Source organism: Rhineura floridana, chromosome 3 (assembly GCF_030035675.1).
Source record: "Rhineura floridana isolate rRhiFlo1 chromosome 3, rRhiFlo1.hap2, whole genome shotgun sequence".
In the NCBI taxonomy this organism is placed as follows: Eukaryota; Metazoa; Chordata; class Lepidosauria; order Squamata; family Rhineuridae; genus Rhineura; species Rhineura floridana.
The window spans coordinates 197,576,703-197,595,828 of record NC_084482.1 but is presented as its reverse complement, the minus strand read 5'-3'; the positions used below and the strand labels follow the sequence as shown (position 1 = coordinate 197,595,828).

The following is a 19,126-nucleotide window of genomic DNA, read 5'->3' as shown; positions in this document are numbered from 1 at the left end:
AGGAAGTGATTCATAACTGAAAATAATGTGGTCCTATCTTCCAGTAGTTCAGGGCTGGGAAACCTGTGATCCACCAGATGTTGTTACACTCCAACTCATATCATCCCTAAAAACAAAACAACATCATCTCAGCCTATCAAATGCCTGGGGAAAAAAGACAAGTCTTTTATTTAAAAAGTAAAACATAAAAATACATTAAAACAAAACAACTTTTAAAACTTTTTTTAAAAAAGCTTTGATGACATCTTAAAAAAAAAGGTTAAAAACATTTTTTAAAAAAGGTTTAAAAACATGTTAAAAAGCAATTCCAACACAGAAGCAGACTGGGACAAGGTCTCAAAAGACTTGCTGAAAGAGAAAGGTCTTCAATAGGCGCCAAAAAGTTAACAGAGATGGCGCCTGTCTACTATATACGGGTAGGGAATTCCACAAGGTAGGTGCCGCTTTACTGGGATTTCAGGTTTTCAGGGTGCTTCTTTCACACTAGACACTTGATTATGATGATGGTTGTGGCAGTGTAGTGCTTGGGCGTTACTATGATTATTTAATACAATTCTTTATCCCATCCTTCCTCTTAGGAAAGTCCAGGGAGACTAACAATATAAATTAAAAAGAAAAAGTGGAACCACAGTCCAAAATTCAACTCACCATGATAATCAACATTGCATCATACAAAAAGTGCCAGGTTTGTTATGCTCCAAAGGCCTTCCAGTACACGGAGATCTTAAGGGCTAACCCCTGAATGAACATGGAAGGGACGGGACCAGCAATTTTCATAGTTTAACCCTCCCATGTATCGCTACCACGCAGCCCGCAGCGAAACCTCTGCACAAGCAAGCTCAACGAGTTTGTGAGGCGGAGAGGGAGTTTGCAAAACGAAAGAGGAGGGACAGTAATAGAAAAGAGGGGGCTCCATTGGACCCAGACGTTACCAACCTCGCCGAATCAGAATTACTGGAGCCACCCCCTTGCAGAGAACTAGCCACGGGAGAGAAAGGTTCTCGCCTTCAATCAGAAGAAAATTAGATGCGTTTGGCAAAGAGACTATAATTCCCATGAGTCTTGTCTCCCACGGAAAATAGCGACGAGAGCAACGAAAGAAGTTGAGTCTTTCGGGAGCTGTAGTTCAATGCCTTCATAAGGGCGTGGCCGGAGGGCGGTCTTTAATTCTCATAAGAGGGAAGGCGCTCGGCTGGAAGAGAGTTTGTTCAAGCGTTTGGCGGGACTTTTGTTATCGTTAGATTATTATTTTTTTCTGTTGTGATCTTGATCCTGTGAGAGGGGGCGAACCTTTTCCAAGGCTCGGGTTTGCACCAGCTGAGAGCTGCTGACTTGACAAGGCTGAGCGCTTCCCCCCCCCATTGTCTATCAGACTTGTTGGGTAAGTCTGGGAGGGGAATGGTGATTTGGGCTAGTACCTGCTGATGCAAAGGAGGCACAAACCCCGCTCCCGCTCTTAAAAAATGAATTAGCCTTTTGCAATAATCCTATTCGCCTGTAAGGCACAGCCTTGAAAGCAGTTCTTGCACACCATACATTTAAAGCACAATATCCCCCCTCCAACACTGAGAACTGTGTTTTACCCCTCCCAGAGCTACAATTCTGAGAACCCTTACAGTTCCCAGGATTTGGGAGGGGGGATAACATCCTTTAAGTACATGGTATGTGCACAGATCTAATTCAGACCCAGTGTTTCTGGTTACAGTTTCATAACGGTTATGTCCTAGATTTTAAATTGCTAATCTGCTATGCCATCTCATTCTATAATAATAATAATTCTATAGTTAAAAAGAACCCGGATTTTGTTAGTTGCCTTGGACTACCAAGGGAAAAAAAGGCAAGATATGGTTAGTATTAGTTTAATGAATTGAGTCATGGAATAACAGGCTCAAGTTACAGGAACCCAGATTTCGACATCAGAAAAAGCTTCCTAACACGTTAGAGCTGTATGTCGATGGAACCATTAGTGTGGTGGTGGGCTCTCCAACACTGGAGGCATTCAAGAGGTAGCTGGACAGCCACCTGTCGGGAATGCTTTAAGTGGGATTCCTGCATTGAGCAGGGGGTTGGACTCGATGGCCTTATAGGCCGCTTCCAACTCTACTATTCTATTATTCTATGCAGATATTACAGATATTCAAGTACATTTTGTCAGTAATCCTAGTGAATAGCCACTGTCTGAATCTAAATGTTTAGGGCTATGGTAAATGCAAGGAGTTTCAACTTGTGCTTGAGCCTGATCATGACCGTGCCCCTTCCAAGGTCCTCCTCTCTGGCTCTCTGTGCTTTATTCATTCTTACTTCTTCTCTTTCTCTCTCTCCCCCCCCCCCCAAATGTTTGGTACCTGAGCGCCACTCTTTTATATGTTTCTGGGCATGATGCTGGAATTCAACATGGAAGTGGTCATAGTCAAAAATTTGCGTATGTTGGATTCTTCTTCCAATAGTAAGGTCTGCTGGTTTGTTCTGGTGGCTTATGGTGCAAGAGGTCACTCTCCATCCCCAATATTTCACTCAGGACAGGATTGGTGGGCAGAAGTCCAGAAATACCCCTCCCCGTCAGCACAATGAGCAATAGAACCTCCCAAACCCAGCAGGGTTGGCTTACTGCATTTTGAAGTAAGACACACTAACAACTCATAGAGCGCCTGGCCCCACCCAAGATCATTAAGTGCAAGGTCTAACTACCTAATTTGGGAGTGGCGAACATTTTTTATTGCCTATGATCAAATGTTAGGGGGTTGTATGTCAAAGGGGGTGTGGCTGAAGTGTGGAAGTCAGTGTGGCCATTTTTTGTGTTTCTAAAGAACACCTTTTGGGGAGTTGCAGAAACCTTTTGGCATCACAGAATTGCAGGAGGGAACCTGCGGGAGTGGTCAACAATTAAAAAAAAGTTTAAAAAATTAATGGACAGATGGTGGGGTGTTGGAGGGCCACAAAACCCTGTGGCATCCCATTCAGGTACCTATGGGAGCAGTCAGTTAAAAAAAAAAAAAGCAAACCATAACTGCACCATTGTTGAGTCTTGCTGTTATATCGTCACATTACACTCTTCTTCCCAGCCCATGACTGGGTCATCAAGAAATGTGGGGAAGATGGGCAGCCCTATAGGAAATGGGAAATGGTAACCCCACTTCTTTATCTCTTCCTCCCCACCCTGCCCCTGACTAGAATTCCTTCATTTACATCAACTCTGCAGACAAGAATCGCTGTCACTGCTCCAGCCGAGAAGTAAGCCAGACTTGAGTGCTTTAGGTTCTGGTGTGCAAAAGCCATGGATGCCGAGAGCATTGTGCAGCAGCTGCAGCTGGAATTGGCTTGCACCATTTGCTTGAAAAGCTTCTTAGACCCAGTCACTCTCGACTGTGGGCACAACTTCTGCCACAACTGCATTGTGAATTACTGGGCAGCCCTTTCCAAAAGCACCGCCTGCCCTCAGTGTGAGCAGGAGCCTTCTCGTATATGCCTCATCCCAAACAGGCAGCTGGCCAATATGATTAAGCTAATGAAAGAGCTGAGCGAGCAGGCAAAGCAAGCAGCAGGAAAGGGGAAAGCCTGTGAGAAGCACCGGGAGGAGCTGATATTTTTCTGCAAGGATGATCTAATTCCCTTCTGCTCAGTGTGTGACAAATCCGAGGAGCATCAGGCGCATAGTGTCATCCCTGTGTCAAAAGCTGCGGAAGAGTATAAGGTAGGATGGAACTTGGCAGTTTATAGTGCGGGGGGGAAGTGTTTTGCTTTCAAAAAAAAGTGCAGAGGCGATAAAGCATAAGGAGTCATTCCTTTTATGCAGCAGCATTTAGAACTCCGGAACTCTCTGCCTATTGACATGAGGCAGGAGTCCTTGTTGTCTTGTTTTAGATGCCAGCTGAAAACTCATCTGTTTTGGCAAGCCTATCCAGGTGCATGAGTTAGCTACTTTTTTTTTTAAATTCTGTTGATTTTATTTTTGTGTTTAATTATGATGGTTTTATGTGCATTTGTTTTTAATTGGTGGGTTTTAGTCATTTTTTAAAAAATCTGTAGTTTTATTTGTACACCGCTTGGATAATGTTTTGATCAAGCTGTTTATATTTTTATAAATGAATAAATAAGGTAGGAGAGGTGCTCATTGAGGGAAGCGTGTGCATCACGAGATAGAAAATGGGAGAGGGGAAGGAGGGTTGCAGTTCCAGCTGGTTGAAAGGATGATTCCCGCTTCAGCATCTGAACAGTCACAGAATCAGAGTTGGAAGGGGCCTATAAGGCCATCAAGTCCAACCCCCTGCTCAATGTAGGAATCCAAATTAAAGCATAGTCTCAAGATGTAGCTAGTGTGAGTAAAGCTCTTGTAAATAGTGCAGGAAGGTGGTAACCTTCTATCTTCATGTTTTTCTTCCCCACCCCCTCCTTTCTTAACACTACCATATTAGTGGGAGTAGAATGAAGATACTGAGGGATCTCAGTACACTTGCAGTGCAATTACAGGAACTGACAGGGGTGTAGTCATCCAGGGTCTCAGGGGATCTTAGACCCCTTAGTTCTTGGGAGCCGGGTCCCTACGTCTCCAGCATCCTACAAGCCAATCAGCATGAAAGGGGAGTGTGTGAGCCACTGAGAAGAGTCTTCTAATATGCTTCCTTGTCCTTTCCTGCTGGTTGGAGTCAATCAGAGTGAAAGGAGGTGAGTCAGCCACTGAGAAGAGTCTTCTAAGTAGCTAACACTTCAATTTCATGTTTATTCACTCCTAGAGATGTTGTGGGAGAAGGAATGAACAAGGATCTCATTCTCAACCCATCAGCAAAAAAAAAAAAAGGTGTGGCTGTGACTAACATGGAGGGGCCCTGTACTTCTGAATTTGCCATTACATTACTGGGAAGGGATTTTAAAAAACCACCTTCTCAATCCCTCCCAGGCCACAACTGCCTCTAAAGAATCCTGGGGTATGTAGTTTAAGGATGCTGTGAGTTGGTAGGAGACCCTTATTCCCCACTCAGAGTGGTTTAACAGTCAAGCTCTCTTCCCAGTGAACTCCTGGAATTGTAGCTCTGTGAGGTGAGGAGGGGTCTGCTAACAACTCTCTGCACCCTTAACTAACGACAGTTCCCATTATTCTTTGGGGGAAGTCTATTGTCTTACCTGCAGTTCACTCACAGACTGACAACATTTCTTCTCCAATGGCTGTTTAAAGTGGTATATACTACCTTAAGTGTAATCTGCAGATGTGACCCCAGTGATATGTTTGTGGTTGTGGTGGTGAAGCGGCTGTCACTGATGAGCTCAATTGGTATAATGATACCAAATGTTCAAGAACAGAAATAAAGCTGTTGGAATGTGTGCAGTTTCTCCGAGAGAAGGGGCAGTTGTCAGATTAGCTGGGACAAGAGCCTCATGTAGACCATAGAAATAGTGTAGTGACCTGAAGACTTGAAAGCTAAGCAGCTTAGAAGCAAAGTGGCTGAAGAAAAAGTACAGTATAGGCAGTGGAGGAACTGAAGGAGAAGTGAAGGGGATTGAGGTAAAAAAATAGAAATGAGGTAACTGCATATACTGGCTTGAACTGACCAGTCAATTTTGTGGCTGCAGTCTTATAGTATATTTAAGAATTATCTGAAAACGGATTTGTGGTTTGTTTTTCCAGGATCATTTTTTAAGAAGCATTAAGGTTCTAAATCAGGAAAAAGAAAAGATTCTGGAGCATCAGTCTGATGCAGAAGGGCTAATCCTAGCCATGCTTGTAGGTATTACAGGGAAGTGAACAATTACATTCAATATTAATAATTAGTATTAGGTAAAGTCTAAAATCTATCCTCTATAGACTGCCTGTCTGGACTGGTTCAGAGTTCTCCAGGGAGATATAATAAGGGCCAGCCGTGTAAATAAATGTCTCTTAGAAATCCTTTCCTTGCTGACTGTAAAATGTGGCCTGTGTGAAAAGTCAGATTAAAGTAAAGTCTGGAGATGGACAATAGTTTGTAGGGACTCAACTAGGGCTCCATCTGCACTATATATTTAAGACACTATGATACTACTTTAAACAGTCATAGCTTCCCCCAAAGAATCCTGGGAACTATAGTTTCAGCATGCTGAGAATTGTTAGGAGATCTCTATTCCCCTCAGAGAGCTACAATTCCTGGGGTGGTTTAACAGTCAATCCCCTCTTCTCACGGAATTGTAGGTCTGTGAAAAGGGGGTCCCCTAACAACCTTCAACACCCTTCACAAACTACAGTTACCAGGATTCTTTGGGAGAAGCCGTGACTGTTAAAGTTACAGTATAATACAGCTTTAAATGCATAGTGCAGATCGGTCCCAAGACGTTCTTACTATTCCATATCTCTCTTCTCTCCCACTTGCTTCTAAAGTCTAGTTACACATAATACATGATGTGATGTTGCTGTGTTGTTGCGTGTCTCTTCCATGGCAGTCAGCAGTCAATGATGTTGTGAGGGTGGGGTTGAGGCAATGCTCAGTGCAATGACATTACATTAGGAATTGTATTTTGGTAAGCCTGATCTGGAGGGGTGAGGGAATGATGTGATCGTCAGGAGCTCTGTGTCTCGGGTAACATCTAGTTAAGCTATTCGAGGCTGCCCATTTGTTACCGGGCCAAGTTCAAGGTTCTAGTTTTGGTGTACAAAGCCCTACACAGCTTGGGACCAGGATACCTGAAAGACCGTCTTACCCCTTATATACCCAGTCGATCACTGCGCTCTGCAGGTGAGGGCCTCCTGCAGATACCATCTTATCAGGAGGTTCGTTCTGCACAATATAGGAAATGGACCTTTAGTATGGCAGCACCTACCCTGTGGAACTCCCTCCCTTTGAATATTAGGCAGGCACCATCTCTGCTATCTTTTCTGCGCCTTTTGAAGACTTTCCTCTTTCAACAAGCCTTTTAAGTTGAGAGCTATCCCAGTCTGCATCTGTGTCAGAATTGTTTAATATGCTTTTTAATAATGTTTTTAACCCTTTTTTAAAGTTGTTTTTTTAATGTTTTTAATGCTGTTTTGTTTTAATGTATTTTAACATCTGTTTTTATGGTGTTTTAGTGCTTTGTCTGCCGCCCTGGGCTCCTGCTGGGAGGAAGGATGGGATACAAATAAAATAAACAAATAATAAATAAGCATTGCATCCCATGACGGATGGCCCATCAGTGGTTCAGTGGCAGAGCACATGCTTTGCATGCAAAAGGCTCCAGGTTCAGTCCCTAACATATTCAGGTAGGCCTGGCAGGGTTCCTTCTCTGAAATCTTGGGACGCTGTTGCCAGCCAGTGTAGGCAATTCTAAGCTATATTGACTAATGGCCTGTCTCGGTATAAGGCAGCTTCCTATGTTCTTATTTGCCTCTGTTGTTCCCCTGTCCCTTCCAAAGCAATGCAAAGCCCAGTTTGCCAGAGCTGAATATGCGACAAGAAAAGAGTGATACATAGGGCAGTGATTGATTAAATTGTTTTAAATTTTTTAATTGTGTTTTAAATTGTTTTTAAAATATGTGTTTTAAATTGTATATTTGTTTTAATGTTTTTGGTTGCTGTAAACCGCCCACAGAGCTTTGGCTATGGGGTGGTACACAAGTGCAATAAATAAATAAATAAACCTCCTTCAATCAGACAAGACCACTCCTTTCCATCAAAGACAGCCAACATGCTCTAGTGCATTGGTTCCCAAACTCCCTCCTCCCCTCTCCACAGGCCACTTGAAAATTGCTGACCATTTTGGCGGACCACTTAATGATTTTTCTGCCTGCTGTAGTAACTGTAACTCTATAGAATTCAAATGGTAATACAATAAGATATATTAAAAAATCAATAAAAATCAATATGAATATTCAATGTGGCAGATGTGGCATCTCCCATCTTTAACTAGAGATCCAGGCACCACGGACCACCTGAAAGAAACTCGTGGACCACAGTCTGGGAGCCCCTGGTCTAGTGTGAGCCAGTGCTTCTCTAGTCCACATCTCACCTTGGCTAACAATTCACTTATTTTTTGGCAAGCTCATCATCATCCTTTCTTCTCTATAGTGTGGTGATAAAAAAATACTGGGAAAAGGAGACGTGAATCCTAAGGTGCTAAGAATACTTATTTGTTTTTAAAACACAACTCCAGCAGCTGAATACTGGTGGGGGCGGGTTGGCCTTCAACCCCGGAGACCAACTGTGGTCCTCCAGGGCTCCTTATCCGGTCCTAACAGCTCTTCTAGGCCACATCCCTACTCAGGCCGTGCCCCTCACTGGCGCTGTTCCACACGCTCTTGAAGTACTTTTGGCTGGCTGGAACTGTGATAATGACTCTTCCTTGCCTAGATGATGGAGAGGGCTGTGTGCATGCATAGAAACCTCTGAATCTGGAATGGGGAACCTCCAACCCACAGGCCAAAGTTGGCCCATCAAACGTTCCCATCTGGCCCACGGGGCTGTGTTCCCCAAACCACACCCACCTGGCTCACACCTGGCATTCTATGTTATGTCAGGTGTAGGGCAGGTAGAAACATAGCTGTCAGTGCACAATTGGGTGCCTTAAAGTGCGCTTCCCATTGTGCATTGGGAAGGGAGAGGAGGCCTCAGCTCCACCACCTGTCAAGCGGTGGGCAGGAGAGCCAAAGCCTCAGGCACTCTAAAGCACCATGCACGGCTCTTTGGAAGTCCCACATGGTGCTTCTGAAGTCCTGACTTTGGGACTTTAGAAAGCCCAATCACCTGATGTCAGATGATCGATAGGTGGATGTCCCTGCCTGACTGTAAAATTTGGACTACAAGGCTAGGACCTGATAAATCTGGCCTGTGGAACCAAAATGGTTCCCTGTCCCTGTTCTGATACTTGCACGACTAGAAAGTAGCCTCATGTACAAAGGTATGAATTGCATCCATTGCCCCACCCACATTAGCCTCTGACCCCGCCCATCATTAGCATGCAGTCTTTGGAAGGTTGCTCATGAGGTAATGTGGCTGAGAGAGGCTCCACACTCCTGATGTATACAATTGTTCCAATGTTCTCAATTTTTGGATAAAAAGTCTGACCTATATAGGAAGCTGCCTTTTACTGAATCATGCTGTTGGTCCATTTCACTACTGTCTTCATGGACTGGCAGGAGCTCTCCAAGGTTACAGACAGGGAGTCTCTCCCAGCTGTACCTGGAGATGTCAGGGATTGAACCTGGGACCTTCTGCCTGCACAGCAGATGCTGTACCACTGAACTGTGACCTCTTCTCCAACCCTTGCATCCAAGTGCTGTTGTAACAGCTACAAAGGAGATAATGTACATAAATCGCTTTGAAGAAGCTACATCTACATGTTGGGGAAATGCCTCTCCTGTACAACTTGCATCCTGATTCTGCAGCAATTGACTGTTCCTAAAATTAACATGTTTCTTTCCCTCCGTTGTTCCTCCGGCCAATTGTAGCACGAAACAGAAGAGGACAAGCAGTTCATGGTGGCTGAGCTTGAAGAACTGCGCCAGTTTCTGGTGGACCAAGAGAACCTTCTGCTGAACCAGATCATGGGAGACTTGGAGAAGGAGATCATATGGAAGAAGAGCCAGAATGAGGCCATAGCCTTCCGGAAACTCACCACTCTTGATGATATCATCCAGGAGCTGAAGACCAAGTATCATCAACCAACGCTTGAACTCTTGCAGGTAAGTACGCTGTGGTGGACGCAGCCCCAACTCTTCTCCACGGGGAGGCTGGTAACTAAACTGTCACACCCTCCTTGATCAACCCATCTGCATAAGAAGCAGAGAGGGCTCATTGGACATCCATTGGCTGTGATTAATTGTGATAGGAAAAGCCTCTCTGCAGGAGCGTTGGACAAGTGTAGGACAAAGCAAACTGCTGAGTGAACTGCTCTGAGTAGGGATGACTGGATCTGTTTGACTTCATTCATTCTTTCCATGTTTCATTCATTCATAAGTCTGTTCTACTCATCCTCCCCGACCACTGGCAATGCTGGCTGAGGCTGATGGGAGTTGGAGTCCAACAACATCTGGAGGGCACCAGGTTGGCTACTCCTGCTCTAATAAATAAGTGTTGAGCTCCAACTGCAGAGACCTAGCAATGGACCTCTGCTTGGGTGTGATGCTTGGCTCTGTTGCAGTCAAGTCTACCTCTCAAGGTTGTTGTGAACTATCATGTAAACATTATTTAACAATGGCTTTTATGCTGCCTTGAGCTTATGGGAAGAAGGTGTGGGGGGTGATGCACTTTTTTAAGGGCCTAGGGGACAACCCATAATACCTAGTTCAAACAACACTTTGCTCCCATTTTATGAAGACATGCCCTCTAGCTAGACTCTGGGTGGTGCATACCAAGTAGCCTCTGACCTGGACACAAAAGGAGGAAGAGGTTAGATTGCTAACCACCATTTGAGGAGTTGTCTTTAGAATGGTGTTTGGCAGGCTCTGAGCTGCTTCTTTCTCTTTCAGGATGTTGGGAGTACCTTGGAAAAGTAAGTGGACCTCACGTTAACAAACTGAATCCCAGATAGCACAGATAAGTCTTTGTATGAGAGCCAATTGGGCTAGAACCTACCTGAAGATTGACATTTGACAGCTGGTAGTTGTGGTTGCAGAGATGCCATTATGTTCATCCTCCTTCCCAGGAGGCCTGGCTGCAACCTGAAACCTTCAAAGCAGTTAACAGCACTCTCATTTGAATGTCTGCTACCTCCTCCCAGACTCCATCTAAAGCAGCGGTGGAAAACCTCTGGCATGCAGGCCAATCTTGACCTGCCAAGGGGCCCACAAGGCTGTTTCCGCAAAACCATGGCCACCTGTCAATCAGCTGATGTCATTTAGTGACATCAGCTGATGGGCAGGATCAGTCCTGCTGGGTACTGCTTTGCCAGCACATTTCTGGTGGGGAATGCACTGGGGAAGTAGATCCCTGCACAGAGCAAGACTGAACCACCCACACGCACGCTCCACCTCTCCTTCCCCAACCCCACAGATCAACTTTGACAGGTGAGTGGGACCTCCTACCTGTCAGTCACCTAGAGTCATCATGATGGCAAATGGTTGACAGGTGGCTGGCCCTGTCCATCTATGGGTGATGGGAGGAGATAAAAATCTAGCCCACTGGGCCAGAAACGTCCCCCACCCTGCTCTAAAGACTCTTAACCAGATGCAGTTGTGGATTGCTTGAACACCACCCTCTCCACCCCTTTCTCTGCCACTTCTTGCAGTGTTTGCCGTCTGGCCTGATGAAGAGTTGCTGTTGCTTGTTCCATTGCTGCCCTCTGCAAGGCTCCCTGGGGGGAAGGGTGGAATATAAATTGATTAAATTAACGAAATAAGTAAATTTGTTGCCTAATTCAAAACTTCTCTAGGTGACTTGCATGCACAGTAACTGCATAACCATCACATTTAACAATAAATCAACACAGAAATAGTACTAAGCGTGACATTTCCTCAAACGCCTGAGAGAAGAGGTGTGTCTTTATTTGGTGCTGAAAGGATGTCAGTGTCAGCACCGGGTGGGCCTCACTGGGGAGAGCATTCCGGAGATGAGCCACAGCCAAAAAGGCCCTCTTCCTTGTCTCAAAGAAGGCCCACCTAATATCAAGATGAATATTTTTCCTGGCTGACTCATCCACATAGGCCCATACAGAGTTATCAACCTCCTCTAGCAGCCCAGGCAGGAAATCTCTCTTGTTAATTTGAATGCTGCTTCTCCTTTCCCTCTCTGCGTCTCCTCAGTTTTGATTTCCTGCCAGCCCACGCAGACCTCTTTACTCCTCTGTCTTTTGTTTCTGGCTTGCTATTAGGCTTTGTGAGAACCAGTGCGGCGTAGTGGTTAAGGTGCTGGACTACGACCTGGGAGACCAGAGTTTGAATCCTCACATAGCCATGAAGCTCACTGGGTGAACTTGGGCCAGTCATTGCCTCTCAGCCTCAGAGGGAGGCAGTGAGTGCTAAACCCACTCTGAATTCCACTTACCATGAAAACCCTATTCATAGTGCTGCCATAAGATGGGATTGACTTGAAGGCAGACCATTTCCATTTGGCTTTGTTGGTTCCCCACCTCAGGTGTCTTCTCTATTACCTTAAAATTTATATTAAACGCACCGAGACATTGAGGTTGACCACTAGTCTGTTTGTTTCCTTCCACACCTCCTCCATGGGGAAAACGGCCCAATGTGCAATTACTGCCACATGGATCAGAGCCTGTATTGCATTAGTTTATGAATCCCATCTGCTTAGGGCTCCTGGTCACATTACAGCTCATTCCGCACGGCAGCAGCACATTCTGCAGCTTTAGCCGCTAACGCCAGCACTGCAAAAGCCTGCAGAGCAGCCACCTGGGCAGTGCCATCTACATTCACTAGACCCAATAAAGTCTGCTTATGTGTCTGCTGAAGGGGCCTTTGGACAGTGTGTCCTCCAATCAGTGCTATATTCACAGTGAGCAGAGCTGCAAATTCCCATCCATAATGGCCTTGGGATCCGGCTGGTCCCAGTGTGGGGCTATGTGGGTGAGTTTGCCAGGAAAATGGAACGTTGGTCACTTACCATGAAAGGTCTGTTTCTGGCAGACGAAGCCAACGTAGCCATGCTTCAGTCTGCACTCATCCTCTCTGTCAACACATCGGTTCTTCCTATTAGAATACATGTTACCCTCTTCTGTTTTTTCAGGCATGGCCCGGTTCTGTGTTTTCTTGTTCAAAGGTTTTACTCCACAGGTCCAATAGTCTTAGCTGTGCCTAAAGGGAAACTGAGGAGGGGGAGAGGGGGAGGAGGAGTATTCAAATTGACGAGAGATTTCCTGCCTGGGCTGCTAGAGGAAGTTGATAACCCAGCGTGGAGCTATGTGAGTGAGTCTGCCAGAAAAAGAGCCTTCAGGGTAAGTGACCAATGTTCCATTTTTGTCTCTGGTTGAAATCTAGCTTGAACTGGAGTTCTGAACTGCCTGAATGTTTGGTAAATGTCTGTTTCTCTCAAGGTGCGACAAGAGGTCTGCAAGTCCAGAGCGTATTCCACCAGAGCTGAGCTTGAGGACCTGGGACTTCTGTGATTTTAATGCCTTTCTGGAGGGAGCTGCAAAGCAATTTAAAGGTAATGGAAAGGCTGCTGCAAGAATGGTAGACTGGATGTTAACAGTGCCCTGAGAGTGGAAGTGCCAGCTTTGTCGTCCCTTGTAATGCTAGGAGGACTAGTTGAATGGGGAATTTTGAGTGGCACATGAAAAGACAGTGGTCTCATCTCCACTATCCATATTGAAAGCAGTATCATATCACTTTAAACAGTCATGGCTTCCCCCAAAGGATCCTGGGAAGTGTAGTTTGTGAAGGGTGTTGAGAGTTGTTAGAAGACCCCCCTATTCCCCTCACAGGGCTACAATTCTCAGAGTGGTTTAACAATCCCTCTCCCCAGGGAACTGTGGAGACTGTAGTTCCATGAGGAGAAGACGAGGCTTCTAACAACTCTAGGTGCCATTAGCAAACTACAGCTCCCAGGATTCTTTGGGGGAAGCCATGTCTGTTAAAGTGGCACAATACTGCTTTAAATGTTTAGTGCAGATGGAGCCCATGTTAGTTCACTGTGAAAAGTGCTCTGGTTAAAATCGTTCATTTAGCTTTTAATTGTACCAGTCAAAGTTGTTCAGTGGAAATAATTCTTTCCAAATAGTTTTGGATAATGGAGTAACAGACAGGCGGAGGTGGAGAACCTTAGGCTGAATGTGGCCCTCCAGACCTCTCTATCTGGCCCTGGGAACTCTCCCTAAACCACACCCCTGCTTCATGCCCTCCTTGAGTGCAATCCTGGCTGGATTGTGTATTTGAACTGTGATAATAGAAATTGAATACATAATAATTATTATCTTGCCCTTCCTCCCAGAAGGAGCCCAGGATGGCAAACAAGGAACAAAACACTAAACATCTTAAAAACAAAACATCTTAAAACATCTTTTTTTATAAAAAAAAATCTGAAAATATCTTAAAGTAATTCTGACACAGACTGTGATATTGTCTCTTCTTAAAAGGCTTGTTGAAAGAAGAAGGGCTTCAGTAGGTGACGAAAAGATAACAGAGATGGCGCTAGTCTCATTTTGAATGGGAGGAGGGAATAATGCCTCTTGCTTTGCTAGATGGAAGTGTGTAGAAGCCTCTGGCTTAAGTGTGGCTGGAATATAGCCTATTGTATAAAAGTAAGAGTGGCATCCATTGCTCAGGTGACTTTTGCCTCTGCCCCTCCCCACCAGTGAAATGCAGCCCATGGCTGCACAGGTGGCAGGGCACGTAATCCCTGAACCACTCCCTGTGGAGGTGGTCTTTAGCTGGCCCTTTACACCCAGGAGACACGATCGGGGATTTGAACTCACAGACTCTGGACTCCCAGCCAGGCTCTTCTCCCCACTGTGCTATACACACCCAATTATTTGTCTTTTTCGCAGTCCATGGTATGCACAAAGCTCTCTTCCAACACCACATTTCAAATGAGTTGATTTTTCTCTTATCCGCTTTTTTCACTGTCCAACTTTCACATCCATACACAGAGATAGGGAATGCCATTGTCTGAATGATCCTGACTTTAGTGTTCAGGAATACATCTTTGCATTTGAGGACCTTTTCTAGTTCTCTCATAGCTGCCCTCCCCAGTTCTAGCTTTTTTCTGGTTTCTTGACGATTGTCTCCATTTTGGTTAATGACTGTGCCGAGGTATTGATAATCTTTGACAAGTTCAATGTCCTTGTCACTTTTAAAGTTACATAACTTTAGTCTTCTCGTTGTTCAGCTGTAGTCCTGCTTTTGTGCTTTAAAAACAGTTAAAACATCCTATACAATATAACAGAAAATAGAACTACACATCTCAGGTGTTGAAGGCCAGGGTAAAGAGGTACACCTTCAGCATTCGCCAAAAGTTATTCAGTGAAGTTGCCAGACGCACCTCGGTGGGGAGGGAATTCCACTGCCTAGGGGCTACCACAGAGAATGCCCTCTTCCAGGCCACCACCCCCCAAGCTTCCGAGGGTGGTGGAACTACCAAAAGGGCCCCCTCTGATCTCAACACTCTAGACAGTCTGTAGGGAAGGAGGTGGTTTTTGAGGTATTTGCCACCTGAGTCATTTAGACCTTTAAACACTAACATGAGCACCTTGAACTGGGCCTGGAAACTAACTGGCAACCAGTGCAACAGAGTCCAGGTTCAGTCCCTGGGATCTTCTGTGTTACCACTTGAATTTCAAAAAACCTCACTCAGTTTGCTTTTGAAATCTGACTGCAAGGGTAGTCTTGTGGCTGAATGGCATTTGGTCAGTGTGAATAACTCCTCTTGATCAATTGTTAGATGCAGCTTACAGGTACCTGAAAGTATTCTTTTTCTTTGTGAAAATAAATTACTGTTTTAAAATGGGTGTCCTAGTGACAGGATGGATATAAATATTTTTAAGTCTCTCTCCAAAGCTAAGCATGGCTGGGCTTTGCCAGAACTTGAATGTTTGGTAATATCCAAGAGCATCCGTGGTTGGGAATATTGAGAAAAGGGCAGAATGTGGATGGAATTAGCTTGAATTCTCTCCCACCCCTGTACATTTGCTTGGCCTCTGCTTAAAACCTGCTCGTGAAATAAGGGAGGAAGATGGTATGGGGAAATGAGGGCAAAACTGTGGTGGTTAATCTATGTTCTTTCCTTCCTCAGACTCTCTGATATCTGGATATCAAATACAGAAAGGTAAATTTCTGGGGCTGACAGACAGCCAAATTCACCGGAAGGCTGGGGCCTTGTCAGGATGCTGCCTGCTTGTATTTTAATGGAGCAATAGTTCTGTCCTGGGATTCTGGAACCAAACAAGGAATAATCTATGTTATCAGAAAAGAAAGTGAGGTAGAAGTCTGTGGGTGATATCCAATGCTCATCCTACTCAAGAGTAGACACACTGAAGTTAACAGATGTTTGATGCAGCACCATATAACCTCCCCACAAATAAATCAGAGGGAGGCTTGGAGGGTGGTGACAAGGGAGAGGGCCTTTTCAGTTGTGGCTCCCCATCTGTGGAATAAGTTCCCCTGTGAGGTCTGCCTGGCGCCTTCATTGACATCTTTTTGGTGCCAGATAGACTTTTTCCCCCAAGGCATTTTGATTGGCTATGATGTTTGTATTATTGTGCTGCCAAAGCTACCTGTGGCTGTATGGGGGTGATGGTGGTTTTATTATTTTGTCCTATGGTATAATGTCTATTCTGAGTAAGACTAGCTTTAGATACAACCCTCTGGATTTAAATACTGCCTTGTCATGGCAGGATATCCAGCTGTATCCTGTGTTCTCTGCCAATGTTAAAGGTTATTCAGGCTTAACTGGCCTTATTTCTTGGCCTTACCAGCTCCACTTGTGATGTAATACTGACCTACCTGAGGGGGTGGCTATTCAGATGATACGTGAAGCACTTTGAGCATACTAGAGATGATGGCGACTTGAGGATAATGCATATAGACTCTAAGATCAGTTGCACTCATCCTAACTGCTCTGCTTCCCATAATAATTCCTTCTCCTCCTTCTCCCCCTCACAGCAAATGTGACTTTGGATCCCGACACGGCTCATCCCCGACTCATTCTCTCTACGGATCGCAAAAGTTTGCGGCTGCGAGACGCACCTCAAGACCTGCCCATGAACGACAGGAGACTTAACCAGACTTTTTCTGTGCTGGGCTGTGAGAAATTCACAGCAGGCAGGCACTACTGGGATATTACTCTGGGAAACGAGGGTGACTGGGGCATTGGGGTCGCTACCCATTCGACGGGGAGAAAAGGCTCTGTCTCCCTTACCCCTACAGAAGGGATCTGGGCTGTCGCAAAGCAGGGCGAGTGCTGGACATACCTCAACCCTCCTTATGTTGTGTCTATGGCTGTGGGAAAGTTGCCCAAGAGGCTCCGAGTGTCTCTGAACTATGTTGGGGGCCGGGTGGCCTTTTCTGATATTGATGAAGGAACAGAGTTCTACGCATTCCAATCGTTATCCTTCACTGGAGAGCCCCTTCACCCCTTCTTTTGGCTTCAGGAAAAAGCCCACCTCACCCTCTCTCCCTAAAACAGTCCAAATTGACCTGGCAGGCCCAGCTGTCCACTGGTCTCCAGCCTCATTCCTGGCTTCACTTTCCCTCTACGCCCAGCCCTCCCCCACCCACAGGGCTACTGCTACTCAAGGAGGCTGCTGTGACCCTTTAGGCCGAATCTCTCCGTTCCCAGTGGCTGTTCTCTTGTTACTGAATGGAGTCCCCCAGCAAACAAGGAGCCTTCTGTGAGGTTTTTCAGGGGCAGAAGCAGCTGCTGCTGTGGGGGAGCAGTTGGGGTGGGTAGCTATTATTCCAAAGGGGGAGGGGGGACACTCCCATCATGATTTGTAATTGGTTTTAAAGCAGACTAGAATTTGTTAATTTTCTATATCAATTCGTTCTTTTGTCTGCTCAAGAATACTGTGGGGTTTTTTGGGGGGGATTACTAATCTAATAAAAGCTGCTTCTTTTCAGACTCAAATATATAACTAGCCACTTAAATCCTCCTAACCCTCTTTGTCCTGTTTGCATCCTGTTCTTCCTCCAGGGAATGCTGCATAGCATGCTGGGGTGCTATGCCACCCTACCCCTTGCAACTGTCCTGTGAGGTAGGCTAGGCTGCGAGACCAAGACATGTGAAAGCCCACCTTGTGAGCTATATGGCTGGGAAGGGATCCCAGCTTCTCCCTTGCCAAGTCCAGTCTGCTGTCCACTAGACATTGCTTTATTGATCTTCTTCTGTTATTGCATTTATATCCTGCCTTTCCTCCAAGCAGCTCAAGGTGGTGTACATGTTTCTCCCTTTTTCCATTTGATCCTAACAACAACCCTGTGATGTAGGTTAGGCTGAGAGACAGTGATTGGTCACCCAGTGAGCTTCATGGCCGAGTAGGGATTTGAACTCGGGTCCTAGTCCAACACTCTAACCACGACACCACATTGGCTCTTACAGTAGGTCTTAGAATGTGCTACCTTGAATTTTTCAGAAAAGTGGGCGAGAACAGTTTTCTTACCTTCAGAACAAGCTTGGTTACATGATATTCATGACGCTGCTCCCCCACCTACCCACAGTGAGAGCTAGGAACTGGAGCCGATGCTATGATAATTCTCTCTATGGCTACATCTGCACTGTGTGTTTAAAGCACTGTCATACCACTTATAAGAGTTCTGGCTTCCTCTAAAGAACCTGGGCCCTGTTGCTTTAAGAGTTGTTGGGTGAATCCTATTCCCCTCACAGAGCTACAATTCCCAGAGCGTGTTGGTAAGTGGGATTGTTTGTTAAAGCAGTGTGGGAATTGCAGCTTTGTGAGGGGAATAGGGGTCTCCTAACAACTCTCAGCACCCTTTACAAACCACAGTTCCCAGGATTCTTTGGGGAGAAGACGCGACTTGTAAGTGGTGTCATCTTTTAAACATGTAGTGCTGATGGGGCCTAATTCTGATGTGCAGGCTATGGGTTCTGCTGCTTATAGCCAAAACAGCACCACAAAAGGGGGTTATAGGCAGGATTAGGGGAGTCCTGTGGCTTAGCGGAAGTACAAGACAAAAGTTAGGAAAAATCTATAAGGAGTGGGCTGTCCCCAACACAGCCCAATGGAGACTTGAGTGTGCTTACTGATCCTATAGAATGGTGACTGACATTGAGAACAGGGCATGGAGAGTAGCAGAAATCCTGAAGAGCAGTATTCCACATATTGCAACATTTTGTTGTAGATCTTCCTTGTTCCCTCTTATGATGAAACAGCTGGCTGAGTACCTATCTAGCAGGAAGTAAACTAGGACCAAGTCCAGACTTCCTTTATAATATTTGTTGCTGCCCCCTACTGACTTAGGGCAGATTGACATGACACAATTAAAGCACATTCAATGCACAGGACTCCTCAAAGAATCCTGGAAACTACACCAGATATATTTACCTGAGCATCCACCCAGACCACAACACATGCAGTTAAAGCATAAATGAAAGAACATTAACATCCAGAACAAGTAGTTCTTGTATGCAGAATACTTAGAAGCCATTTTGGTCAAGTCACACACACCTGCCCCTATTCCTGTCAACATATATGACATCAGGTATGGGGCAAGTACCTGAAAGGGCGCTTATAGGAATCACTGTTCAGCTGATTTATTTGTGGGGAGGTTATATGATGTTGCATC

At 45.4% G+C, this 19,126-nt stretch overlaps 1 protein-coding gene across 2 annotated transcripts; it reads left to right on the top strand.

Annotated features, from left to right (window-relative positions):
• Positions 1-584: 584 nt before the first annotated feature.
• On the top strand, positions 585-17,450 carry LOC133381010 (zinc finger protein RFP-like). 2 transcript variants are annotated; one of them, XM_061619354.1, is made up of 8 exons: positions 585-1,381; positions 3,172-3,691; positions 5,621-5,716; positions 9,386-9,619; positions 10,406-10,428; positions 12,922-13,034; positions 15,618-15,650; positions 16,487-17,450. In XM_061619354.1, exons 2-8 carry the CDS (start codon positions 3,275-3,277, stop codon positions 17,002-17,004), a joined length of 1,434 nt encoding a protein of 477 aa, XP_061475338.1. In that variant the 5' UTR covers positions 585-1,381; positions 3,172-3,274; the 3' UTR covers positions 17,005-17,450. The 2 variants fall into 2 exon arrangements, with proteins under 2 accessions (XP_061475338.1, XP_061475339.1); XM_061619355.1 differs by lacking the exon at positions 5,621-5,716 and having other exon boundaries at positions 635-1,381.
• Positions 17,451-19,126: the final 1,676 nt, after the last annotated feature.

Coding starts and splice junctions, on each gene's coding strand:
- LOC133381010 (XM_061619354.1), top strand. CDS start 3,275: ATGGATGCCGAGAGCATTGTGCAGCAGCTGCAGCTGGAATTGGCTTGC. Junction 3,692..5,620: donor AAGCTGCGGAAGAGTATAAG/GTAGGATGGAAC, acceptor TTGTTTTTCCAG/GATCATTTTTTAAGAAGCAT. Junction 9,620..10,405: donor CAACGCTTGAACTCTTGCAG/GTAAGTACGCTG, acceptor TTTCTCTTTCAG/GATGTTGGGAGTACCTTGGA.